General features: G+C 39.9%; 2 protein-coding genes across 8 annotated transcripts in view; one reads left to right on the top strand and one right to left on the bottom strand.

The window, feature by feature from the left end:
* The window catches only part of cisd2 (CDGSH iron sulfur domain 2), a 4377-nt gene extending 764 nt beyond the window's left edge, over window positions 1-3613 (top strand). Inside the window, exons 2-3 of the mRNA XM_034216457.1 lie at window positions 1875-2089; window positions 2262-3613. Of these exons, the coding sequence (XP_034072348.1) occupies window positions 1875-2089; window positions 2262-2351 (305 nt within the window). The 3' untranslated portion in view covers window positions 2352-3613. The remainder of the gene's footprint in view (window positions 1-1874; window positions 2090-2261) is intronic.
* Window positions 1545-27766, bottom strand: si:dkey-162b23.4 (sodium/hydrogen exchanger 9B2). Of its 7 annotated transcripts, XR_004568983.1 has the most exons (14): window positions 27621-27766; window positions 25895-26208; window positions 24911-25112; window positions 24480-24650; window positions 23458-23600; window positions 22552-22679; window positions 21256-21431; window positions 20787-20893; window positions 17859-18008; window positions 17515-17623; window positions 16391-16527; window positions 5591-5774; window positions 3801-3898; window positions 1545-1948 (listed from the first exon to the last, which is right to left on the bottom strand). XR_004568983.1 is itself a non-coding variant. In XM_034216449.1 (13 exons), the coding sequence occupies exons 2-13, from the start codon at window positions 26075-26077 to the stop codon at window positions 5128-5130; spliced, it is 1782 nt and encodes a 593-aa protein (XP_034072340.1). In that variant the 5' UTR covers window positions 26078-26208; window positions 27621-27766; the 3' UTR covers window positions 3930-5127. The 7 variants fall into 7 exon arrangements, 6 of the variants coding, with proteins under 6 accessions (XP_034072345.1, XP_034072340.1, XP_034072343.1 ...); XM_034216449.1 differs by lacking the exons at window positions 1545-1948; window positions 3801-3898 and adding an exon at window positions 3930-5180 and having other exon boundaries at window positions 5552-5774; XM_034216452.1 differs by lacking the exons at window positions 1545-1948; window positions 3801-3898 and adding an exon at window positions 3930-5180.

The following is a 27766-nucleotide window of genomic DNA, read 5'->3' as shown; positions in this document are numbered from 1 at the left end:
CAGTCTCAACACACAGGCTACCTCAAGATCATTGTTTCACAACCTCTTCATGTCTTTGACCCTATTCATGTTTTCATATCAGTGAAAGCAGAGCTGCAACAATGTACTCAATCATGGGTTATTTCAAGCAAACCTTGGTCACCTTGGTCTTGGCATGACTTTTAAAAACACATGTTTAATACAATATATAATAACAATTCATCCTTAAGTGGTTAACAGAAATACAAGCATGGAAAACGTTATGATATTCTTTTTTAACAGCAATGGGAAAGTTCCAGCAGGATTGGTTTTGGGATTATTTTGAATACATTAACCAAATGTCATGGGATTGGTCTCTATGGATGTCACTATCCATCATCTCAGAGTTCAGGCTGTCAAATTCCATAGAGCAAGATAATCAGTTTTTAAATTTAGGAAAAAAGAGAGAACAGTTATCCATTCTCAGTATCAGCTAATTCTCTTCGATGAGTATCACGATCAGAGATCGGCGAGGACTTTTTTTGGAAGTTTAGTCTCAGAAAAACTCTGCTGGACTACATCATGAGTGTGTTTTCTGTTGCAAGTGACATCTTCCAACTGTTAAATCAAGGACACCAAAGCTGATTCACGAACGTCTTTGCAACTCTTTTACAAAGACTCAATACACTTTAAACATCTTATTGTTAAGTTTTAAATCAAGGAGAGCACAAAAGTGGTTCGGAAAGCCTGAGTGAAAACCTGCCTTAAAGCAGATCCACAACTTCAACATGACCTTTCAGCCAACACAGATCCCTGGAAAGTATCAGATTTGTCCTAAAAATAGCCCCAAAAAGTGAAAAAGCTGAGCTCGCTTGCATGACTGAAACTCTTTCATGACAAATTGACATGCTACATTCATATGAGTAATTTGTCTCTAAGAACTCCGTAAAAGTAAAAACCTGCATGAAACAGGACGTTATATTTTATATTAGCACTTAATACTAATTGATAAGGCTTGATATAATTGGTTATTAGGTCAAGATGTTGCCTGAAGTTAAACCTGTTCCTGAGGTTGTATCTTCAGTCATAAATGAGCAATTAAGCTAATCGGTGCAGATTAGAAGATGAAAGATGTATCCAGTGCTCCTACATGTGATTATAATTCCTTAAAGATATTAGCATTGACCCATTATGCATCTAAATCCTTTTACTGGAAAATAATTTTAATAGCTATAAGATTATTATAAAGAAAGTTCCTGGAGCTGGGCTAAAACTCATAGCTAATACTATATACATTGTGGTTAATCTTCACCATGGTCTGTCCTCTCCATGTATGTTGGACTTTATGATGGGGTTTTCCCAAAGCACTTTTCTGGCTCAGTGTGGAATTCCCCCCGATAGCTGTGTATCACTCACACTAATAGAGTGGAAATACAGAGAAGAGGTGAGCTTGTCCTCCAATGTGTTACCCTAGCCTAGAGTGACCACACTGGGATGAGGATCTTGCACTCACCTTAGAATCATTTGTTTTGAAAATAGATGTAATTGCAGTTAACACATTTCACATATAACTTTAATCTCTCCAATTTTTGTTGTTCAGAATTGTTTCACTTTTATTAATCTGACTGTATAGAAAAGGGGGGAGAGAGTGAGAAACAACATAGGTCCCAATGTCAGTATCGAACCTGGGAAGATGCAGTTATATTTTCCTTACACGTGCTGTAACCACAAGGCTACAAAAGCACTCCATCGCTAGGTTGTTAAATGTCTTATTAATATCATAGTACTTGATGTCAGATATTATTGGTGATTGCTTTTTTTATGACTATTGACTGTTGACTCTGTCTTGTGTTTCAACATTTCCTAACTTCAGATAATACATTTGTATAAAATATATGTTTTTAATGTGTGTGTAGTGTCTGAATGGCTCCGGTTGCTGCCTCTCCTGGGTATCCTGGCTCTGCTGGGCTATCTGACCATTCGCCCCTTCCTGCCGAAGAAGAAGAAGCAGAGGGACAGCCTGATCAACCTGAAGATCCAGAAAGAGAATCCCAAAGTGGTCAACGAGATAGACATCGAGGACCTGAACAGCTCAAATGTGTGTTACTGTCGCTGCTGGCGCTCCAAAACTGTGAGTTGAATCTCTTTGCATATGTATTCGTAGTGAGCAATAACTATTTTTAACTATCATTAGCTAAGTCATACTGTCTCCAATCAATAATTATATTTGTTACTATGCAGGATAAGGAAGAGTGTGTCTGAATTTTGCTGATCAACTAACACTAAGTTGTTTCCTTTTCTAGTTTCCTGTTTGTGACAAGTCACACTTAAAGCACAACGAGCTAACTGGGGACAACGTGGGACCGCTCATACTCAAAAAGAAGATACTATAATTGATCACTGATGGAATGTTCTTTTCACCTCCTCTGTCTTTAGTTTTTATTTCTTAACATGATTCATTTGTGTTCCTTTTCTCACCCTGTTGTCATGTTTATGTTGCTCTGAAATGTGGATGACAAGTCTTTGTTTGAAGTGATACACCTAGAAATACAAAACGGAACAGAAAACTGTATTTTAGGAACTTTACATCACATTGTGCAGTAAAGAAGCTTTTTCTCCTACTTCTTTTATAGGCATATTTTCATAGTTTACTTTTTTTTGGTTAACAGCAGCCTTTTTATATGTCTGTAACTTTAATTTTAGCCAGGTCTCAACTCTTTTGGAATCAATTACAAAACATTGGGACCACTTTGAGAGGAAAACTTGAAACATAATTGCAGTGACTTAATTTGTATAAATTAAATACTTAAATACTAGTCCAACCTCTGATGAACACTTTGTTCTGTATGTCTTCATTTTGGATGTTATTTTGGTATTCTTTAACAAACCATCTCTTTGTGCCAATATACTCTTCACTCTTTCACAATGTGATATATTCTCTTATAAGTTATTGTGTGCATGGGAAGCTATTTGGTATTCTTCAAATTCATTTTGAAGCATTTGAGTTTTACATTTTGTATTCAGCTCTGTTGCCTACAAACATTTCAAACCACTGCATTGTTGATAAATATCCAGTTACACAGGTTTAACCTCCCTACACTGTCGAGGTTTCAGAAAGATATTTGCTCTGTACTGTTTTTCAAGATTCTGCATTTTATAATGGCTGTATACAGCTGACCTCCTACTGGAATATTCCTACTTGATTGATCAGCAATATTTTATACATAAATTGCTTGTATCATCAAAACTGTATGTCCATGATGATTTCTATTAATAACTGTTCATGAACCTTTGTAGGATTATGGCTTGAATTGATTCATTCTGTGCTTAATGTGTAAAAAAGGAATAGTCGACAGAACTGCAGCTTCGTTGCCTTCTCTATATACTACGACGGGATGATTTATGGACCCTTGAGCTGAAGTAGATTTTCAATTAAAGATAATTGAGCATATCAACTTATCACATCAGTTTCTATTTATCTGCGGCTCACTTTTTCAATAGGACTGGCATGCAGAGCATAACTTTGGGGTCATATTTATAAAGAAGTGCATTATTTTTGCCACTTGTCAATAACACACACAAAGAAAACATGCACTAATGCCATCAAATGTCCTCATGCACATGTATTTTGTGAAATAAAAGCAATAGAAAACAAGACTAGGACTTCAGTCTGTATTGGCTCTGAGGCTGATGCAGTGTGCTACATGCTACATGCTTTGGTGTTATATGCTGATGTTTAGCACGTATCATTTTTGACCATGTTAGTTGGCATGCTTATTTGCCGATAAGCACTACACAAAGTTCAGAAAAGGCTGTTGGGAATGTCATTCATAGGTATATACCATTTTATCAAACCCGGACAAGGTTGTTTAGTTATTTCAGCCTCAGACCAAGGTGGTGACCCAACCGAACGACCAACACTTCCATCCCTAGAGCCACGCTGCAAGTATGGATAAAAAGCAAACAGATAAGAAGCCGAAACCTCAAGGGACAGTGAACAAATTAAAATAGGACATGATTGTTGGTTGGTTAGTGAAATTGTAATAATTGTCATAATTTAAGCTATCATTCTATCACTATCACACAATACATTCAACATACAAGAGAAGAACAATTATTGATGTGTTTTATCATTTATTACTTAAAGAATATTTGGTAAAAAACTAATGCTCAATTCTTATACTTTGTCATAAATAGTTTATAATAATACATCACGAGGCAATGTCAATACATTCAAATAAAAAACATTAAGTTCCACTGCATACTTCTGTAATAAAAACAAATGTAAAAAATATGAAAAATCGACTTTGCCTTACAATCAACGGTATGGTTTACATGAACGTTTTGAATATGGAAATGGTCATTGTTGAGTATCTGTGAAAATGGAAACCGACATAGCGAAATGTAGCAGAGGATGGGTGTTTTAGCAGCATTTTGTTTAAACCGTAGGAAAGTGTGGTGAATTATTTAGATTTTTCTCCTGAGTATGTCAACTACACAAAATCCGTCTTATCACCAATACACGGCTAATACAAATTATTTCAAACATACGCAAAAATAAAACAAACACATAGCTTTAAAAATGTTGTACTGTGAGCAAAACACCTACAGACTGTAGTCTAATTTAAAACAATACAATATTACTACCGTCAGTGCATTGAATTATGTAGCGCTCAAAAGACAATGGCTTCTAATTAAATACAGCATTTCCACCTGTTCAAGTCCAAACACAGTGACAAGTTAACTGATATGTCATTACAGTCATACAAATGGAAAAAAGTGGATTTATTGAACATGATAGGCAGAAAATAATATCCGCTTTTTCAAAAATGTAAACCATATTCATGCCTCACACTAATATATCTGAATAAAAGTGAATTGGGGACCAGAAACATAACCACCTCTTACAGAGTCTCATACAGCATGACTGTGCACACGCTTGGATGTGGGTCATTTGTTTTGAGCCTGAGGCCTGGAAACCACCAGAGGCTATAAATACAGAGTGATTAATGTGTTCCTGCAGCACGGCAAACATCAGGAGCTGACCGGCAGATGGAGAGACAAAAGAGAGCCACTCGGTGGCTAAAGGAAAGCTCAAATATCCGAGGTGTGAAAGCACCAAGGAAGTCTCCTTAAATGTCCCTGCTTACTGGATGAGCACAGGTGATGTCAGAGTGTGCTTTCATAGGTGACAGGAGATTCATTTTCATCTTCACCTCCTGCTGCAAGGAATTTTCCAGATGGAGAGTAGACAGAGGGAGAAAAAAGTCATGAGAAAAGCTTGGGTAAAAGACTTATCACATGCTACACAGACTCTGTTGTAAACAAAGAAAAGTGTACAACCATGTGTTCAACGTTTGCACTGTGGTTAATCCAGTGTACCTACACTATAACAGAAACAATGCCACTGTTGTGTGGATGTAAAATACATGGATGAATGACAGGGTAAATAGAATCTATGCAAATCATTGTCTGACTGGACGCATCTATCATGAAGGTAAAAAGTATATTCAGTATTCAAACAAAAAGGTGCAGTGACGTCCGAGAGCAGTGTTAAGCGGAGTGGACTTGATGAATGTAGGACTTTACCTACCTAAGAAAAAGGCTGATACATTGGGTTTGACTCGCTCACCACAGGCAGAGTTCTTTGGTTTCTGCAGCAGACGAGGTCCAGTGAGCCCTATGATCAGAGCTCCTACAGGGGCAGTGAGCAGGATGCCCAGCACAGCCACAGTAAGCACATCCATGCCGTACTTCTGCAACACCTTGTCGTCCTTCGACCGGGCCATGTCCAAAGCTGTGGAGCCTATGGCCGCCTGAAGAGAGCAAAACAAAAACAGTGATTTCTTCCATTCTCAATTACAACATAAAACACATTTAAATGTCCATACAGACAGAACATGTTTTGCAGATATGAACTACAGAAATGATTTCCTGTAAAAATTCTAAACTGAGCAGAAATTAAAACTCCCAGAAAAGCAGAGATGGCAAAAGTACACACATCCTTTACTCAAGTAGAAGTACAGATACTCGTGTTTAGAAATACTCTGGTAAAAGTAGAAGTACTGACTAAACTTCTTTACTCAAGTAAAAGTAAAGTAGTATGGGCTTTCGAAATGTACTTAAGGTAAAAGTACCCATAACTACCAGCTGTTTTAAAGAGTAACTGACCTCACTTTTTATTAATAGAACAATAATGTCATTGTTAGCTAATGAATGTTTCGATGCTGAACAGCAGTAAAATGACAAAGTTCTCATTGGTCCCTCTTGTTTAGAGAAGACCTGTTACGGTGTGTGTAGGAAGCAGGTCCCAAATGCAGATAAAAGTGACAAAAATAACTCCTTTATTTCAAGGCTAAACTATAAACAAAGACTGAACAGAACACTCACCGCAGACCAAGTCATTACACAAGACGAACCGACAAAGACAGACAGAAAAACCAGAACTTAAATACACACAAGACTAATCATACAAACAAGACACAGGTGAGGAGGGAGGAGAAAACACAGGGACACCAGGTGAACACAATCGGGTAAATTAGACACACCAGGAAAACTAACGACAGGGAACCACAGACAGATCTAAACCAGACAAAACACAACACAGACAGAAAACCAAAGACAGATCTAGTCAAGACAAAACACAACACAGACAGATCGTGACAAGACCAGGAAATGATGGATACACGGATCGTGTTAAAATCAATAGGCACGCAATGACTATAAATAATAGTGATCACGCTGTAGCAGGACAGGGAGAAAGTAAACCCACTCCTAAAGATTCCCTGAGAAAAAGGGGAGTGGCTAATCAAGCACCCCTGAGAGAAACTAGAGGAAACAATCAAGAGAATGATTGGCACCTGTGTGCTGTTAAAAGGAGGACAGCATGTCATTCGAAAGAGGGAGAAAGAAGCAAGAGGAAGTCGGAATCGAACAAGGAGAAAAGTGGATTCTTGAGGACTTCATCTGCTGAATCAGGCTATTTTTTGGGAGTTTTTGCCACTGAACCCAGGAGCTGTTGGGGAAACATTCAACTTTCCCCTTCCAAGTTAACCCTGCAATCCAGTGAGCTATTCTGGCCTGTCACCCTCAGATAAGTGGTTCTCACTAGTGATGGCAAAATGAAGCGTCGAACCACTTGGACAATTGTGTCGGAAATAGGTTCATTTCTCGAAGCTTCAGTTACAGCGACCTCTCCTGGCGAAGTGCAAGGCTGCAGTGGGTTTAACGTATCTTTGCCTTGAAAAATATTCGATGCACACACACACACACACTAAGACTGAATATCATGTTCTATTTCAATCAATCAATCAATGTTTATTTATATAGCCCAATATCACAAATGTTACATTTGTCTCAGTGGACTTTACAGTTTGTACAAAATATCAGTATGACACCCTCTGTCCTTAGACCCTCACATCGTACAAGGAAAAACTTCCAAAGAAAACCCACAGTTTAAAAGGGAAAAATGGGAGAAACCTCAGGGAGAGCAACAGAGGAGGGATCCCTCTCCCAGGACGGACAGACGTGCAATAGATGCCGTGTGTAAATTGAAAAGATAATACATTTGCAACATAGGTAGTCCAAATGTTTGGAAATGCATGTGTGTATAATAGGAAAATGAATCCACGAGGATATCCATCCAGGACCTATGATCCAGGGCTCGCGATCATCCATGACTCCGGATCCCGGCGTATATAGACACCAAAAAGAAAGACATTTGGGGAAGCTGGGTTAATCGGAACATGAGAGTACACAGGTATAGACAGAGAGAAGGAAGAAGTAAGATGTCCCCCGACAAACTAAGCCTATATCAGCAAAACTAGGGGCTGAATCTAATCAGCCCTAACTATAAGCTTTAACGGATAGGGTGTCTGCCGCCCGAACACAAACTGGAAGCTGATTCCACAAATGTGGAGCTTGATAAGAAAAGGCTCTGGCTCCCATTGTACTTTTAGAGACTCTAGGAACAACCAACAACCCTGCATTCTTGGAACGCAATGCCCTAGTAGGACAGTAGGGTATAATGAGTTATTTGAGGTAAGATGGCACCTGCCCATTAAGGGCTTTGTAGGCGAGAAGAAGAATTTAAAATTCTATCCTGTGTTCTATAGGGAGCCAGTGTAAGGCAGCCAGAACAGGAGTAATGTGGTCCCTTTTCCTAACTCTGGTTAGTACACGAGCTGCAGCATTTTGAATCAGCTGAAGCGACTTGACTGACTTCTTGGTACACCCTGATAATAAAGAGTTACAATAATCCAGCCTTGAAGTAACAAATGCATGGACTAGTTTCTCTGCATCGTTTTGAGGCAAGATATGCCTGATTTTTGCAATGTTACGTAGATGGAAGTAGGCGGTCCTTGAAATTGATTTTATGTGGGCGTTAAAGGATAAATCCTGATCAAATATAACACCAAGATTCCTTACAGTCTCACTGGAGGCCAAATTAATGCCATCCATAGTTAGTATATCCTTAGATAATTTGTTTCGTAGATTCTTCGGGCCAAGTACAATAACTTCAGTTTTGGTCGTGTTTAACATCAAAAAGTTTAAGGTCATCCACGTTTTTAAGTCCTTAAGGCAGTCTTGAATTTTATTTAGATGATTAATTTCATCAGGCTTGATTGATAAATATAGTTGAGTATCATCCGCATAACAATGAAAGTTTACAGAATGATTCCTTATAATATTGCCTAACGGAAGCATATATAATGTGAACAAAATAGGTCCGAGCACTGAGCCCTGTGGCACTCCATGGCTAAGTTTGGTTTGCGTGGAAGATTCATCATTGACACATACAAACTGAGAGCGTTCAGATAGATAGGACCTAAACCAGTCTAAAGCAGTTCCCTGTATGCCAACTAAGTGCTCTAGTCTTTGCAATAAGATATCATGGTCGATAGTATCAAATGCAGCACTGAGATCGAGCAAAACAAGAATAGAGACACGTCCCTTGTCAGAGGCTATTAGAATGTCATTTGTGACTTTAACCAGAGCTGTCTCTGTGCTATGATGTGTTCTAAAGCCAGACTGAAAATCTTCAAATAAATCATTGTTTTTTAAGTAATCACACAACTGTTTTGCGACCGCTTTCTCAAGAATTTTTGAGAGGAACGGAAGATTGGAAATAGGTCTATAATTGGCTAAAACCTCTGGATCGAGGTTGTGCTTTTTAAGAAGCGGTTTTATCACTGCTACTTTGAATGATTGTGGAACATAGCCTGATAATAAAGACATATTCATAATATTTAATAAATAAGTGCTAATTAATGGAAAAACTTCCTTCAACAGCTTAGTTGGAATTGGGTCTAACATACACGTTGATGGTTTAGAAGAGAGAATCATTGAATTTAATTGTTCAAGGTTTATGGCTGAAAAGCATTCTAGTTTACTATCTAGTGTAATATTAGAACTTACGTTTCCGGGAGCTGTTGATAACACTATACTGGTCAAAGGCAAGAGGTCATTAATTTTGTTTCTAAGAGTAACAATTTTATCGTTAAAAAAGCACATAAAATCATTACTACTGAGTGCTATGGGAATAGAAGGCTCAATCGAGCTGTGGCTCTCTGTCAGCCTGGCTACAGTGCTGAAAAGAAATCTTGCATTATTCTTATTCTCATCTATTAATGAAGAGTAGTAGGCTGCTCTCGCTTTACGCAGTGCTTTCTTATATTCATTGAGAGTAATATGCCAAATTAAACGAGATTCTTCAAGTTTAGTGGAACGCCATATCCTTTCAAGTTGTCTCGACTTTTGCTTTATTTTGCGGGTTTCGGCATTATGCCATGGAGCTAATCTATGTTGTTTTATTTTCTTCTTTTTCAAAGGAGCAACAGAGTCTAATTTTATTCGCAGCGCATCTGTAGCACTATCAACAACATGATCAATTTGGGGTGGTGTACATTTTGTATAAGTTTCCTCCCTTACATGCAGACATGCTATCGAGTTAAGTATTGGTGGAATCTCTTCCTTAAATTTGGCTATAGCACTAACAGATAGGTTTCTGCTGCAGGAGCTTTTGACTAATGCTTTGTAGTCTCGTAACAGTACTTCAAAAGTTACTGATAAAGCAGGATTATGCGGTTCGACTAATAGTTGCTCAATTTCAATACCATAAGTCAGAACAAGGTCGAGAGTGTGATTATAGCAGTGGGTTGGTTTATTTACACTCTGACAAAAACCAACAGAATCTAATATAGAGTTAAATGCAACAGTAAGGCTATTTTTATCATCGTCAACATGAATATTAAAGTCACCTACGATAATTACTTTATCTGTTTTAAGAACCAAAGTTGATAAAAACTCAGAGAATTCAGATAAGAATTCTGAATAAGGACCTGGTGCACGGTACACTGTAACAAATAAGATTGGCTGCAAAGTTTTCCAGGTCGGATGCGTAAGACTAAAAACGAGACTTTCAAAGGAGGTATAATTTAATTTTGGTTTAGTATTGATAAGTAAACTTGAGTCAAAGATTGCTGCAACTCCACCTCCTCGGCCCGTGCCTCGGGCAATATGAGTATTGATATGGCTGGGTGGAGTGGCCTCATTTATGCTGACATATTCTTCATGTCTCAACCAAGTTTCAGTGAGACAGCATATATCAATATTATAATCTGATATTAAATCATTTACCAATATTGCTTTAGATGCTAGAGATCTTATGTTTAAGAGACCACATTTAATATTCCTGTTTTGTTGCACTGTAGTAGTTGTTATATTTACTTTTATTAGGTTATTATGTATGACACCTCTATTAGGTTTTACCTTAACTTGTCCTTGGGCAGTTATTTGCAATTAAAGATTGATAATTGTGTGTATTGGGTTATTGAGAAGAGACTAGAGAGTGCTTGACATGTTTTTGGGCGGAGAGGGCCTTTTATCAGTGATTCAAGTTGAAAAGCAATGATTAAAATACGTCCATTCCGGGATTTGAACCAGCTGCGCGGAGGACATCGCCGCATTCGGGCCGCCGGCTGTACCCACTGGGCTATCTATTGCTTGAAATATTTAACTGTTTTTATATTACTGATAATTGTCTTTTTGTTCACAACTTCTCCACATTTCGAAGTGTTTCCCGAGCCAGAACGACCAATCTTTCTTCCTGGCTTGCTCTATAATGATATAAAATGCAATACCAACAACAACTCAACAGCAACAACGCAAACTACGACAACAACCCACACATTGTGCATTGTTTAGAGCGGTCATAAAGTGTTGAAGCACTCAAGTTTGAAACTGTTTCAACCGGTCAGAATCGAGACGAGGCAGAGCATTGAATCGCGTGAATGGACCGTGAACCAGTCAAGTGATTCATTCAGGAAATGAAGCAGTTGCTGCTTCGGACCTCACATGTCACGTGATTTGAAGCAAGCTTCGAAGCACTGCTTCTATGGAATAGGAAGTCCAGTGTTGAAGCTCCGTTCGAAGCTTCAGTGTCAAACTGCAATCACTAGTTCTCACTACACCAATATCATTTCTCCTCCTCTAGCACTCTACCCACACACACACCCCACATTCTGGACTGGAAAAGCTGAACTTTACAACTTTACTTTCACACATCCTTATCCCCTGAAATACACTCCTAAACTGAGTGACAAAGGACAAAACAGACTTATCCCCTCCCCCACACTCACTCACAGTCAATCCCCAGGATGTATTGATGTTTTGTGAGTTAACTTGGCTTATTTGTTTGTGTATGTATTGGAGTTAAGTTTATCTGGTAAATGGTCTGTGACATGAGTATGTTTGTTTGATGTACTGAGTTATTATTTGGAGTTAACAAAAATACAGACATTTGATGTTGAAAGTGAATTGATTTATTATTTTTCCTTTGTAAAATTCAGTAGCTAGGTCACCGGGCTATCCCTCTTTTTCTGTGTCTAAAAAGTTTAATTTATTCGGTCAGGGATAAGACCTACGCTACAGAAATGGCAACCACGAAGGGACACAAACCCCTGACATAAAGTTAAAAATGAAGAAAATAAGTTAAAAGTGAAAATAATTACATTGTGCTTGTTCTTCATGCATATTTGCTTGGTGGGTTTTGTATATGCTCTGCAATATTTATCCATCTGTCATATTGCCTTTGACTGTTTAAGTGTTTTATTTATTGAGGAACTATGTGAATGTATGTTGTACACAGTTCATACACTTCATTCAGAGATAACCACCCACACACATCATTATGGCTGATCTACCACCTGCTTCAGGGTTGCCCTCAGTTTCACATGACATAGAAGCCCCTGATGTGCAAACCCCAACATTTACTCATGGTGCAGGTAGTGCACACTTGTTTTCTAACTCCAGCTCAGCCTCTAATAGGGACACCTGACCGCCATAGGCACCCATGGCCGATCTCTAATCCTCATCTAGACCCTGTCAATCAATCTCTTGCGTGGGAAACTGAAGATGTGCATCACTCATCGAAAACAGGAGAGGGTGCCCTAAGTCTATCATCTTCCTCACCATATTCACTATCTCAGTGTCAGCATGAGTTTCCAGCATATATCCCTACTCCTGCCCGAGGTTTGAATTAGATTGCAGAAAAACACCAGCAAGATTGGGACATGCTACATAAAGAAATGGGTGAACAAAGTCGGTCAATAAAATAACTCACACTGAGTTTGAGGGGAGTACAGGATTCCACGAACGAGCATCTCAAGAGTCTTGCAGATCAAATTAGTGCAAATCATCGTCAACTCATCACAAAGACTACATCTCATAAAGATCGGGTGGAAAGAGAAATGGATAACATCGTGAAAGGAATCAAAATGGTTGTGGAAGAGGAACTGAAAAAATCTGAAACCTCGCAGCTAACACAGATGCGCTTCATGATGGAACAATTCCAAAGGGAAATTCAACAGGAGCTTAACGGTTGTCTTACCGATACTCAAAAAAGTATCACTGGGCTATCAATAACCATGGAAGTAAATTCACAATGATATCATCAAGTTGGCTTCCAATCTGAGAAAAGTGCAGGTGGAAAGTAAAGAACAAATACAACACCTTGAACAAAAAACCTCTGGTCTTCAAGGCGAGCTGGACTCTCTGAAGGAAGCAAAGTCCATTTCTACTTCTTCCAGCTCTAACACTTCTTGTCTATTGGATAAATCCTCAGCAACGGCAACTGTTATCAAAGGTGATCATATTAGGTTAACTTTTCCAACATTTGGAGGGCCTGATGATGATCCCGACCCCCTCAACTACTTGTCAAAATGCCATGACTTTCTTGCCTTACATCCCTTATCGAGCACGGATATTCTTGCAACCTTCCGAACTGTACTTCTTGGTACTGCTCGTGATTGGTGGGAAATCGCTAGAAATAAAGTAACCTCCTGGAGTCAGTTTGAGACCGTTTTCCTTGCAGCTTTCCTCTCAGAAGATTATGAGGACGAGCTAGCTGAACGTGTAAGAACAAGAAGTCAAAAGGAGAAGGAACCCATCAGAGATTTTGCTTTCTCTTATAGAGCTCTTTGTAAAAAATGGAACCCCTCTCTCACAGAGGCCAGCATTGTGAAAATGATTCTGAAAAACATCAAACCATTTCTTGCCAGTCAGCTCAGAGGTCAAGTTGAAAATGTTGAAGATTTAGTCCGTCTTGGTCATCAACTAGAAAAGGACCGTGAACAGCAGCAAGAATATAACAAGCGAATGAGTGTTAGGACTGTTAACCCTGTTCCTAAACCTAACCCCTCTCAGCCTGTGGATAAACCCCACCACTTTGTTGTGTGCTGGAGATGTCAAGGTAACCATGTTCCTGGTTCCTGCCCACAGTACAGTTCACCTGGCACTTCCCCTAATCCCTACTGGCAGCAAGCACCTAAGGCACCTCAGCGATTTTCCAAACAAAAAGGGATGCCTGGAAATGGTTCAGTGTCAGTTGTAAAATCGGGAAAAAAAGAACAATCAAGCCACCCCCAAGAGCAAGAAAAGTTGGATGTGTCAAATTCCACTTCTACAAACAATCAGCTGGGCACGTCTTCTAGTCCCCAACAGCTAGTTGTACCGATTTCCATAGGTACCTGGCGTGGAAAAGCAATAGTTGACACAGGAGCCAGCTACACTCTCATTCATGAGTATCTCTGGATGGAGTTAAAGGGATCAAATGTCGACCTCCAGCCATGGGAAGAAGGTCCTTTGTATCTGGCAAATGGTGAAGCAGCCACTCCCATTGGATGGGGAAACCTCTCTGTAAATCTACAAAATCAAGTGTCCACTCTCCCTATAGCTGTCCTTGGGCCCAAAGCTCTAGCCTATGGTGTGGTCCTTGGTCTAAATTTCATTTCAGATACTGGAATGATAATTAGTGTGGCTGATAAAGAGTATTGCTTTAAGTCCAACCCCTCTGTTATCTACCCCTTCCAGCCAGGGAATGCCAACATCCCTTGAAATAGATATTTAAAAACAAACCTAACACTGCATCAGCCAGGGCAAAGTCTTTCCCTAATAAGCTCCGTTCCACCACCCTTTCTCTCTTTGGAACCGGTGCGACTGGCAGTCAAAGATTACATCAACATCGCTGTGTCAGATGCAAACTTAAAAGATGGAGAAAAGAAACAATTACGACAGCTCCTTGAGTCTAAACCCCAGGTCTGCACAAATCAGCCTGGTAAAACCGATGTGTTGAAGCACACCATCTATTCCACAAACTGTGTACCGATCAAGCAAAGGGCCTACCGAATGTCCCCTATGAAGCAAACCATTGTGGAAGAACAATTAAGAGAGATGATTACTTCAGGAGTCATTGAACCTTCCCATTCTGAATGAACATCTCCTGTAGTTCTGCCACCAAAGAAAGATGAAGGCCACCGATTTTGTGTAGATTTTAGGAAAGTTAATGCTGTCACAGAAACTGACGCATACCCTTTACCAAACATTAACGAAATCCTCGAATCACTTTCTGGAGCTTCCCTTTTCTCCACCATTGACTTAAACAGTGGGTACTGGCAAGTACCGATGGATCCAGAAAGTAAAGCACAGACTGCCTTTGTCACTCACTGTGGCTTGTATCATTTCAATGTCATGCCCTTTGGTCTAAAGAATGCTCCTGCCACCTTCCAAAGGCTAATGGAGAAAGTCTTAGATGGCCTGCGGGGAGTAATCTGCCTGGTCTATCTTGATGACATAATAGTTTATTCATCATCTGTGACTCAGCATTTTGAGCGCCTGCAGACTGTAATGGAGCGACTTCACAAAGCCAATCTGACAGTCAACCTAAAAAAGTCCAGATTCTGTATGAAAGAAATCAGATTTCTTGGCCATATTGTCTCTGGAGAAGGAGTCAGTGCGGATCCTGACAAAGTCGAAGCAATAAGATCCTACCCTGCACCAACTAATCTCAAGGAAGTACAGAGGTTCTTGGGACTAGCAGGCTGGTATCATAAATTTGTACCCGACTTCTCAAAAATTGCTCAGCCTTTGAACGACCTGAAAAAAAAAGAGACCTTTCATCTGGAATCAAGCATGCCAGCATTCCTTTGATCAACTGAAGTCCAGTTTGATCTCTCCGCCTATCTTGGGTCACCCAAATCCAGATTGTCCTTTCTTTGTCTATACAGATGCAAGTGGTATAGGTCTTGGAGCGGTGTTGACTCAGAAAACGGAAACTGGGACAGAAATAGTTCTCGCCTATGCCAGCAGAACCCTAAACAGAGCTGAAAGGAACTACTCTGTCACAGAGAGGGAGTGCCTTGCAATAATTTGGGCTTTGGAGAGATGGCAACATTACCTGGAGCTAAAGCTATTTACAGTCATTACAGATCATTCTGCTTTGAAATGGGTTCTGTCATCAACCAAAACCTCCAGCCGCCTCATCAGATGGGCACTAAGATTGCAAAGGTTTGACTTTGTCGTGGAATACCGAAAAGGAAAACTAAATTGTGCCCCTGATGCCCTTTCAAGGATTTCCCCTAACTCTGGGTGTTGTCTCTTCTCCAACAAAACAGAGTGAAAATGAGAGTATTCCTATATCCCTCGAAAGAATTTGGGAAGAACAACAGAAAGATCATAAGGTGGAGAAAATCTTGACTCAGCTAGCGGAAGGAAACAGACCCATGGAACAGGATTTTAGCGTACTTGAGGATAACGTTTATCACAAGAAACAGATGTCAGAAAACCATTTCCATTAAACTAAAAAGTTTAATTTATTCAGTCAGGGATAAGACCTACGCTACAACGCCACCAAACACAGATTAAAACTAAAGTAACAAACCTGTTTTGAAAATGTAAGAAGTAGAAAGTACAGGTATTTGTGTTAGAAATGTAAGAAGTAAAAGTAAAAAGTCGTCAGAAAAACAAGTAGTGGAGTAAAGTACTGATACCAGAAAAATGTACTTAAGTACAGTAACAAGGTATTTGTACTCCATTACTTCCCACCTCTGCAGAAAAGATAAGTGAACTGCTGACAAATGTTTAATCGCTGACGTACCTGCACTGTGGCTTTGGGCATCCATGCGAGGGCAATGAACACTTTTTCCTTCATGTTGAAGCCCGCACACAGCACACAGACAAAGGTGAACAGTATTCGAACCAGCAGGGCAATGAGCAGAGAGGCTATACCCAGACCTAAAAAGCAGAAAGACAAGATTCATACAGATGTGTTGCACAATATGACTTCTATTCATTAACAATTGTATATCAGCAGCACTTCCTCTTAACAGGTTTGGGTAAGGAGTGGCAGATTAGCAGTGACATATAGAAATACACACAGGCTGGCTGCTTACAGTATGTGCTGCTTATACACGGCCCTACTAGAAATACGTTTAAACTGTGTGTTATGTAGGGTGCATGTGCCCATACATCTGTCATATTTACTCTTACACCTCGGAGTAAATGTATAGTACACAAGGAAATTAAACTGAGAGCATGGAGGACATTTGTAAATGGCCTAACAGTACTGAAATACTTTTTAATAACAGAGATGTTTCTGATTTCATGTATCATAACACAGAAAGCCTGGCTGTCATAAAGTTGACAGTAGAAACATTTCAAGTAAAGGGTTGTGACAGTATGTCAATTCTGGTATATTTTTGACCAGAAGCTGAGCAATGCTAGCCATCTGAGAGAGAGAGAGTGCAGTCTAAACTGGAATAATAGAGGTTTAATGAATTACCCACCTGCTCATATCTTTTTAAAGCACCACACAATTATTTTGAATGGGAGGTCAAGGGGATTATTTGTTACTAACATGTTTCTAAAGACGATGATGCTCTGTAGTCATGTCATATTTTTATTCATAACAAATCATTTTACAAGTAAATGATGTGTAGTTGTGTTTAATATACAGCTACTTGTAGAACACCAAATGATGTAGTTTTTTTTAACCATTTGTCGTGGCTTGGATAAGATTACTTTTTTAGAAGAATTCTCAGGTATGTTTTCCAAAGGTAATAGTATTACCTCAAAACAGAGAGGGACATCTAAATGTTCTAGGGGCCTTGTTTTTGCTTATGGAAATATATTTACATCCATACAGCTTCATTTGAATCCCACAAAGTGATAACAGCCACCTCACTGTCTTATGTTGTGTGTGTATGGGTGTGGTCGTCTCACCAACTGTGTATGCCTCCAACTCAGTGATACGAATTTCTGCTCCTATCAGTCCAAAGAGAAGAGGCTGGAACACGTCCCATGCCCAGCCCACCACTTCCTCCACACGTGCCTTAAAACAACACAGAGACAAATTGAGTTATGTTATCTTTTACATGCTTCAGTGTAGACAACTACTAACAGCCCAGTAGGTTGGTAAACAATGTGCTCCAATAATTCCTTATGATATACACTTTTCTGTCGAGTTAATCGTGTCGAATAATTCAACCCAATAGATGGAAAATTGCAAATATCGAGCTAACAAATATGCTGTATATAAAACCGATGTGGCATGGATATGTTGTTACCTTTTCTGAACCCCAGCCGAGGCCAGCCAGGAAGGCCAACACCAGTGTGCAGAGGCCTCCAGAGCCCGGAAACCCTGCCACACCGCTGCCAAACACGGCAAAGACGGACAGACCCAGCACCAGGAAGGATCGCTTCATTACTACGTGTTTCTGTGTGAGAAAGACGCTCAATTATTAAATGTAGAATATCTTAACATGAACAAATCTCAAAACACAAAATGCTCCATATAACACTTATAAAGTCCGTTTGAGGTAGTTAATGACATTTTACATAATGGTGGTTGACACTTTTTTTACGCTGCTATAGAGAGCTACATTTCTCTAGATATTGAAGTGACTATTATTTTGTATATATTGATTGTTGTGCTTTTATTTAGGTCTTAATGTGTGCATACAGTGGGGCAAAAAAGTATTTAGTCAGCCACCAATTGTGCAAGTTCTCCCACTTAAAAAGATGAGGCCTGTAATTTTCATTCTAGGTATACCTCAACTATGAGAGACAAAATGAGAAAAAAAAAAAAATCCAGAAAATCACATTGTCTGATTTTTAAAGAATTTATTTGCAAATTATGGTGGAAAATAAGTATTTGGTCAATAACAAAAGTTCATCTCAATACTTTGTTATATACCCTTTGTTGGCAATGACAGAGGTCAAACGTTTTCTGTACGTCTTCACAAGGTTTTCACACACTGTTGCTGGTATTTTTGGCCCATTCCTCCATGCAGATCTCCTCTAGAGCAGTGATGTTTTGGGGCTGTCGCTGGGCAACACGGACTTTCAACTCCCTCCAAAGATTTTATATGGGGTTGAGATCTGGAGACTGGCTAGGCCACTCCAGGACCTTGAAATGCTTCTTACGAAGCCACTCCTTCGTTGCCCGGGCGGTGTGTTTGGGATCATTGTCATGCTGAAAGACCCAGCCACATTTCATCTTCAATGCCCTTGCTGATGGAAGGAGGTTGTCACTCAAAATCTCACGATACATGGCCCCATTCATTCTTTCCTTTACACGGATCAGTCGTCCTGGTCCCTTTGCAGAAAAACAGCCCCAAAGCATGATGTTTCCACCCCCATGTTTCACAGTAGGTATGGTGTTCTTTGGATGCAACTCAGCATTCTTTCTCCTCCAAACACGTCAAGTTGAGTTTTTACCAAAAAGTTCTATTTTGGTTTCATCTGACCATATGACATTCTCCCAATCCTCTTCTGGATCATCTAAATGCTCTCTAGCAAACTTCAGACGGGCCTGGACATGTACTGGCTTAAGCAGGGGGACACGTCTGGCACTGCAGGATTTGAGTCCCTGGCGGCGTAGTGTGTTACTGATGATAGCCTTTGTTACTTTGGTCCCAGCTCTCTGCAGGTCATTGAATAGGTCCCCCCGTGTGGTTCTGGGATTTTTGCTCACCGTTCTTGTGATCATTTTGACCCCACGGGGTGAGATCTTGCGTGGAGCCCCAGATCGAGGGAGATTATCAGTGGTCTTGTATGTCTTCCATTTTCTAATAATTGCTCCCACAGTTGATTTCTTCACACCAAGCTGCTTACCTATTGCAGATTCAGTCTTCCCAGCCTGGTGCAGGTCTACAATTTTGTTTCTGGTGTCCTTTGACAGCTCTTTGGTCTTGGCCATAGTGGAGTTTGGAGTGTGACTGTTTGAGGTTGTGGACAGGTGTCTTTTATACTGATAACGAGTTCAAACAGGTGCCATTAATACAGTTAACGAGTGGAGGACAGAGGAGGCTCTTAAAGAAGAAGTTACAGGTCTGAGAGAAACAAAAATCTTGTTTGTTTGTAGGTGACCAAATACTTATTTTACCGAGGAGTTTACCAATTAATTCATTAAAAATCCTACAATGTGATTTCCTGGATTCTTTCCCCCCATTCTGTCTCTCATAGTTGAAGTGTACCTAGGATGGAAATTACAGGCCTCTCTCATCTTTTTACATTACATTACATTGCATTTAGCTGACGCTTTTATCCAAAGCGACTTACAATAAGTGTGTTCGTCCAACAAAATACAACTTGAAGAAAACAGAATCATAAAAGTACATCAGGTTTCATAGAGCAAAAACATTTCAAGTGCTACTCAACTGGCTTTAGAAAAGCCAGTCCTTTATTAGTATAAAAGTGCTTCGTTAATAGTTATATCGCTCGAAGTGGAGTCGAAAGAGATGAGTTTTCAGTTTGCGCCGGAAGATGTGCAAGCTATCTGCCGTCCTGATGTCAATGGGGAGCTCATTCCACCATCCTGGAGCCAGGACAGCAAACCCACGTGTTTTCGCTGTTGGGAACTTGGGTCCCCCTCGCAGCGAGGGCGCAGCGAGTCGTTTGGCTGATGCAGAGCGTAGTGCACGCGCTGGGGTGTACGGTTTAACCATGTCCTGGATGTACGAAGGGCCAGATCCATTCGCAGCATGGTAAGCAAGTACCAGTGTCTTGAAGTGGATTCTAGCAGTTACCGGAAGCCAGTGAAGCGAGCGTAGGAGCGGAGTAGTGTTTTTAAGTGGGAGAACTTGCACAATTGGTGGCTGACTAAATACTTTTTTGCCCCACTGTATGTATAAATGTGTATTTTGATTGTGTATATATGGGTATATACATATTTGTATACATATCTTTATACATATTTTTAAATATATGTTTTCGTATTCAGGATTTTGGAAAATGGTATTTCATCATGTGTTTATGTAATTGAATTTAAGACTATTTCTGTATACTTCCTAATTTAGGTACATTCAAGGTGCCCTCATAAACATTCCTCAGCGTTAATCATTTCAAACCAGAAGTGGAACTAGATTTTTCAAGCCTTTGTTGGCTGTACCCAAGTTGTTTCACACAGGCTGTGGTGTCAAGTGGCGTAAGGGTGACTTAGCAAGGTAGTAAAACCAGCTAATATCAGAGTAATGCCTCAAGAGCAAGTGTACCTGGTCCATACTGGGAAAGTACTGGATGAGGAAGCCAAGAAGAATCCCAGCAACCATCCCACCGCCCACTTCTAGCACTCCTCGCAGGATGTTGAACCAAGTGGAGCCTAAAAGGATCAGCAAGAGAAATATGAAATAATAGTATAAACTGAACCAAACTCTGACAGTTTAACGCTCTTTAGTTATGTCCTACATTGTGGTAAACTGCAGATATGAAACTCAAAATGTCACTTGGCGCAAAATATCAAAAGAGTAAACTGCACACTCACACCCTCTGCTGAGCTCCTGACAAACTACAGATAGAATCTTTTTATGTCAGATGCTTCTCAGTGCTGACATACACTTCAGTACACTGAACCCAATGCCCCTCCCCTGGAGATCAGGTGGTTTAGCACTTTCTATAAGAGAACATTGAAGTCAGCATTATTTATCTTCACTCCTCCACATATGAACTCATAAAACAGGTTACCTGTTGCGAAGGCCACGCTCAGACATGTGGTGAACCCTGTGATTGCGAGAATGTCATCAAAACTGCCGGCAGCCATCAGCAGGGTGGGGATGCCCTGCTCCACGCCGTAACCGTCCTTCTGCAGCAGCAGCATGGAGGGAACCACAACTGCTGGAGACACAGCGCCCAAGACAAAGCTGCAAGGTGGAAATCAGAAGATGGATCACTTGAAACAAATAAAGGACAACTTTTGAAAGCATCAGCCTATTAACACACTTTGTAGATATCAAAAGGCAGGCATTCCTGCAGCATGATATGTAGCTTATACTGTAGCTGTGAACTGATATTGGCCAAAATGTAACACATGATTTTGATTATTTGACAATGATCATTTGACTGCATGTAAACATACACTAATTTTCTTAATTTTGACAGGTCCAATCATTAATATTCTGCTAATTGTCTTTGTCCAAAATTCATATTTTTAAGATGACACACTAGCCTCCAAAATGCCCTTTTGTTGGCACTGGCCATAATTTAAGTTAGCTTGTACAAACAAACGTTATAACCCCTATCCTCTGACGTGAAGGCCATCTGAGTAAAAAGCCTGATAATGCATTTCACCTACTTACGAATGCTGACTAAACAAAAAGATGAAAGGCACTTATTTTCCAGGAAAAGATTGGCAAAGAAAAGACATAATCCATGAAATAATCTTGATTTCAATTGTCAATGTGTTTGCCTTTTGCCCAAACCCATTATACATCAGTCAAAAAGTCAGAGGACACAAGGTTAGAAATGTAATGTGATCTAGAGACTCTCAGGGAGCAGTGTGTTTTCTTGTTTTCTGCTTCATGGGAACATGTTCCTTGTCGGGAACACTGTGTTGTACAGTAACAGTCTAACTTATCTTTGTCATCAAAGTTCAGCCTTCCATATCTTGACAGGCGAGACACTTTCACTGTGTTGTAAACTGCTCCTGATGCTCAGTGAGCTGAACAGTCTGCTCAGTAGGTAATGGAAATATGGTTTGAATTACAATTAGTTATCTTATTTCTGTTAAAAAAAACATTTTTAAAAAGAGGACACCAACTAAATCAGTCTGCATTTAAGTTGATTTCAGATTAAATAAAAGCTTTTAATAAAAATGTAATATTTTTTTTGTTCATTTTTAATAGTACCCCGGTCTCTCTTTGTACTGTCTTTATCCTCACTGTTACGGGTCTGCCCTAGACATACTGTAATGAAAATACACAGCTTGTAATTATGTAGAACACTAAGCTGGAGATGGAAGAGAGTGGTCGGTGATGTATTTACCCGAGGATGAAGCCCCAAACCCAGGGCAGGCCCATGAGGAAATGGGAGATCAGCGCTGTGGTGCAAGCCTCTATAATGCAGGGCCCAGCTGCCAGACGTAAACACACCGCTTTCAGTTTCCTCAGAGCCTGTCAACAGACACATAAATCATTCAGTTTGTTATAGTAAATTAATAACCTTTAAGTAGAGATGATGAGAGGATTAACATGTGTAATGATGCTTAAAAGTGCAGAATGATTTGTTGATTAATTGACTGATGCATCTGAAAATGGACAGAAATTAGCTATTTTGCAAAAGCAGAGTTACCACTAAAATACGTTTGTGGTTGTGAGATAGCAGTACTGTTTTTCACCTACACAACTTGCTGTTTTAAAAATAGGTGTCGTTTACACTATATAACTGTTCAACAACAGTGTCACACATTATAAGATATTTCACCAGGAGGAATATGCGATAATACAGGCGGCTTTTCCAGGTCTCCCCTTTACCGTGTCTTCAGCTCACACTGGGAGAGACAGTGAATGAGAACACATGGCCACACATAGCCTATCCACAAGTCTTTACTATTAATAGCACACAACTTTGGTCCATGCTGCAAATGTAACACATAGCACATACAGGTCACCTCTGCAAAGTTTCCCCTCAAGGTCTTGTGCTCTTTATACAGTTAAAACATAGCGTTTGTGCGCCAATTTGCGTCTGATCTGGCACTTTTGTTAGGAAGCGGAAAATCAGGGACAAGGTCGTGAACAGGACAAGGCTAAGATTTGCATGCTTTTCCCATATCAGTGGAAATTGAATATTTTTGGATTGTGCAAAGAGATGGGACCAGTAGTTTATTATCATATGTCTCTAATCATTTCTGTGTGCAGATACTAAGATTCAATACTGAAGTGTGTGGCGTACCATGGGATCCAGACCCAGACCAGCTCTGGCCAGAATGACAGCCAGAGCGATGTTCCTCAGTGATGCAGACCACCTGTAGTCAATGTACACCCCGTCTGTTATAACTGGGATGTTTCTCAGCAAAAAACCCATCAGCAGCATACCTGCAACACAGCAGAGAGCGTGAGAGACGAAAGATGATCATTCAGGATTTACACAGATAGAGAACAAGAATAATAACCACCTGTTGCTTTTTGAACTTACAGCACTCAATATTGGACACCTGAGGCTCTCTGTAATACTGCGATGTGCCTTATATCTCTAATAAAAATGCTACACATACACATATTGAGAAATGTAAAAATGATGCTGCATTTAAGAACATTATGATTACATCTATATAAATGGGGTTTAAAATATAATCAGAGAAAGACCAGTAAATATTTAAAATAGTTAAAGAGTGAGAGAAGACTTTGAACTCATCACAATATTCTAATATTGTTAACAAAAACAGACGCTAAACAGGTATAAAACAATACTCTGTTCATGAAAGACACAGGAAATCAAGTTTAGATAGACAGAACGTGGAGTGTGTTACTATATTGTACTTCAATCTAGCTTTTGATGTTATTGCAAATAAGGAGTGGCTCCAGGTTCCTTGATTTTTATCTTGATTGGGGCGCAGCAGATGGCATGGTCAGGTAAAAAGTTCTTACATTTTTTTTAAACTAACAGGACCCTTATCATGTAAACTACCAATTCAACGAATATAAGCAAAACACAATACCAGCCAAATACTAAAGTGGCTAATGTAAACCTGACCTTTAACGGAACAAGTGAGTAACATGGTTGTAGAGTTAATCAGGAACTCCCTTTTGACCTTATGTGTTTTTTTTATTTGTTTCTCTTTTTGAATCAATGACAAAGGTGGAATGACTCAGTCAGTAGATTGATTTGTCACCAAATGTTGCAATACGTAGTAAATGAAGCTGCAGTACAGGCACATAATCTGACCGGCACATAAAGCATAACCACTAAATTACCAAGGAGAGGTGGAAATGGCGGAAGTTTGGGCAGACGGATGAGAGCCACCACTTTGCCACCAATGACTGCGCAGATGAAGAGGATTGTGATTCCGAACAGGTTTCCCCCTGGAAGACACTCATCCTCGGTGATAGACCATACCACTCCAAAGAGCACACCTGCCAGAAGGACTGCAGGAAAAACAGGAGACAGATGTCAGATTATTATTGGGTCATGTCATGTGTCCCTGTCTGTATCCATGTGTTTTTTATAATGTGAACTTAAAATAAAGCGAGTGTGTGTTAATATACATGTTTTCATCTACCACATTGCTGACATTTAATAGTTCCAAATGTAAAAGAAAGTCTGCAATTGTTCAGTCCTATTTAAAAGTACAAAGTGACAAACAATTCATTTTCAGGTCACTGAGACAAGTAGAAACCATGCTTACCTTTAGTAACAAGAGAGGCCAGGAGTCCTCTTGGGGGACATGGACAAAATCTAGCGAGCAAGGGGCAGCAGACCACGGGCGGGTCTGTGTTTGTGGCAGCATCCACTGCAGGGTTTCGTGGGATAAAAAAGGTGGTCTCCTCCGTGACATTTGGACTAGAACAGCGTCGTACCACCACTTGGATCTGGTTCACATTTAGGTGCTGTAAAAGAAAGGTCAGAATACTTGTTCTTTTGCCTGGTGGACATTGTGTTCGTTAGTTGCCTTAACTCCCACATAATATAAAGGCTGTCCATGTAAAATGAAGCTTTAAAAACGCAATTTCAGTTAAAGAGTTTCCTTGTGACACATTGACAAATATTTTATTATATTTTTGATGAAAGGTTTGAAAATGTGTTGCGTATGTACCCAAAGCCTCTTTACTTTCTGAACACGTATTAGGTTAATATCTTGTTCCTTATTGCTATTGTTGATATAGTGGTACGTCATGCCATTAGACAATAGATTATTGTTTCTTGGCAAATAATAGAGAGATATGAACATGTTGATAACTGCACCTCCCTGAACACCTTCCTAGTTATATTGCCCAGGTGGGTACATTAGCTCAAAGATTTGCCTTTGCCATTGGCTGTATTTAGGTTAATTATAATATTCAAATTACAGCAACAAATTATGAACAAATTATCTCTTACAGAATAATGAATTTTACAAGGTTAGAGGGCAGTGTTTTTAAACATAGAATAAGTCAAACAACAACCTCGATTGACTACTGTGAGTGACAAAAAAGCAAAGCCAAATGGCAGCAACCACATCATTTATATGTAGCTTTAAATTATTTGGTGTGTTAATAAAAGCAAATAGCTGTTTAATTTACCCATAAAAATACAATACATAATATTAGTTTATAAAACACCCTTTTCAGTTTTGTCAAGGCCGTAAAAACAGATAACATTGTCAGAGATTGTAATGATTAAATTACTATACCTCCACATTGTTTGTTGCAGGCAAAGGAATTAAGTCCAGTAGTGGGCCGGTTGTTGGCAGGGATACTGGCGTTGGTGTTGGACTACGGGCTGGACTACGGGCTGGACTACGGGCTGGACTTGGTGCTGGACTCGGGGCCCGGGTGGGTTCCGGAGTAGCAGGTTTGGGCTGAGTGTCCTCCATGGCAATAGGCTACAGTATTTCTGGTCCACTCACTTCTTACTCACAGTACATCAACTGTAGGGGTGGGGTTGCCCATTGATGGGCGGTTCCTTCACTTCTGCTTCTGTATGTCAAGCTCTGACTGCAGGCTCCTATTCATACAACACAGCTTTATCAGTAGAGAAACAAATTATTGTTTACTTAATAAACAATAGTGAACAGTGGAGTTAGTACAGGTGTAAGATTGGATTAATGATTATGATAAATGTAATATCACACATGACAGGATTGTTGTGTCAAACATACAGGCTTAACAGAGAATATGTAAATGTTTTATTAATTTAATATTGTACTGTAAGAGGTCTCTATGGGGAAAGAAAACTAACGAGGCTTTAAGCCTCATGATCCATGTCTAAATGAGGATCTATGAGGCTAATGTGTACTGTGTTTACTTTGGTAAACGCACTGTTAGTGATGACTTGTAACTCATTACAATGAACATACTAAACAATGTGCTCCATGTTTAATAGCTTGAGTCCACGCTATGTTATGCACAAAGGTTTACAGGTAATGTAATTTAGACTAACGCTACTACAATGTTGTGACAGTTGCTGATGGCAACAGACGTTAGTTAATCCACTGCGATCAGACCACACTAATCGATGCTTACAGCTCGACCATATGGCACATCTAGCTAGCGGATGCTAGAGCAACTAGATTAGAGTTAACTACATTGTGAACAACATATCTTTCAGACTGGCATTGGTAGCCATTTAGCTAGCAAGCAAAGCAAGTGTTTAAAGGTGTGTTTGTCCTGCTGAAGCGGTACCATAGTTGAAGCTAATAGAGGGGTAAATCCACGCCCACCATAAATAATGCTAATGTACCCATTATCGGACATGTATGTTAACTCAGAGGCAGCTAACTAAGCGTACAATATATGGTACAACAGTAATACACGAGCACCTGTTTAGTTATTATGTAATGGATCTGTGGGGCATCGATCAGTTCGCCATGCCCACCGTTGCTTTGCTAGCGCTATATGTTGTGTTTAGAACGTTGCTTTCGCCCACCAGCGCTCTGCTCTGGGTCACCGATTACTCCTACTCTTATTTTATAGATTAGTACAAGAGGTAAATTAGCACTGTCATTTCACTTACAGCCGTGTTACAGAGCAACGTAAGGTACGATATAGTTTGGAAATGTTCACTATACAGTAATGGCTTCAGGCTGAATTAGCCTAGTTAACGTTAGTAAGGGGTAAACTCTCCATAACGCGACGCTTAACGCGGCCGCCACGGACTCGTTAACCCGGTTGACGCAACGTTACAAATACTTTCTTCTCAGGTACAAATCGGTTCAATCATCAATTTCGGAGAGCGAGGTCTTGTCCGATATTGGATGCTTTGCCAGTAGCAGGTTGCGTGCTTCCGACCAACAAGCTGTCAGTGAACTCTCCACACCATATCAATATGCACGGTAGCTAACTAGAGACCTCGATCGTGACCCCTCAAACGGGATTACAAAAAGAAATTAAACGCTATTAAAGAAAACAAAAGCTCACCTTATATCATAAACATGACCGCGTGTGAACTTTCAGTGTGCAGGGTTTCTGGCAGTCATGAGGCACATAGAGCAGCTGGGCATTGGGAATGAGGCGGATTAGTGATGGCAAAGCATGTCCGCGCACAGGATTGCATGGGGGAAGTA

Source organism: Gymnodraco acuticeps, unplaced genomic scaffold (assembly GCF_902827175.1).
Source record: "Gymnodraco acuticeps unplaced genomic scaffold, fGymAcu1.1, whole genome shotgun sequence".
In the NCBI taxonomy this organism is placed as follows: Eukaryota; Metazoa; Chordata; class Actinopteri; order Perciformes; family Bathydraconidae; genus Gymnodraco; species Gymnodraco acuticeps.
The sequence above is the reverse complement of the archived record's forward strand: the minus strand, read 5'-3'. Positions and strand labels throughout refer to the sequence as shown.

What these genes read in the sequence shown, in the direction of transcription:
- si:dkey-162b23.4 (XM_034216449.1), bottom strand. Translation starts at nt 26,077, where the DNA reads ATGGAGGACACTCAGCCCAAACCTGCTACTCCGGAACCCACCCGGGCC. An exon ending in GTCTGGGTCTGGATCCCATG is followed by an intron (nt 22,680 to 23,457) that starts GTACGCCACACA and finishes GTCTGTTGACAG; the next exon opens with GCTCTGAGGAAACTGAAAGC. An exon ending in TGTATCAGCCTTTTTCTTAG is followed by an intron (nt 5,181 to 5,551) that starts GTAGGTAAAGTC and finishes AATTCCTTGCAG; the next exon opens with CAGGAGGTGAAGATGAAAAT.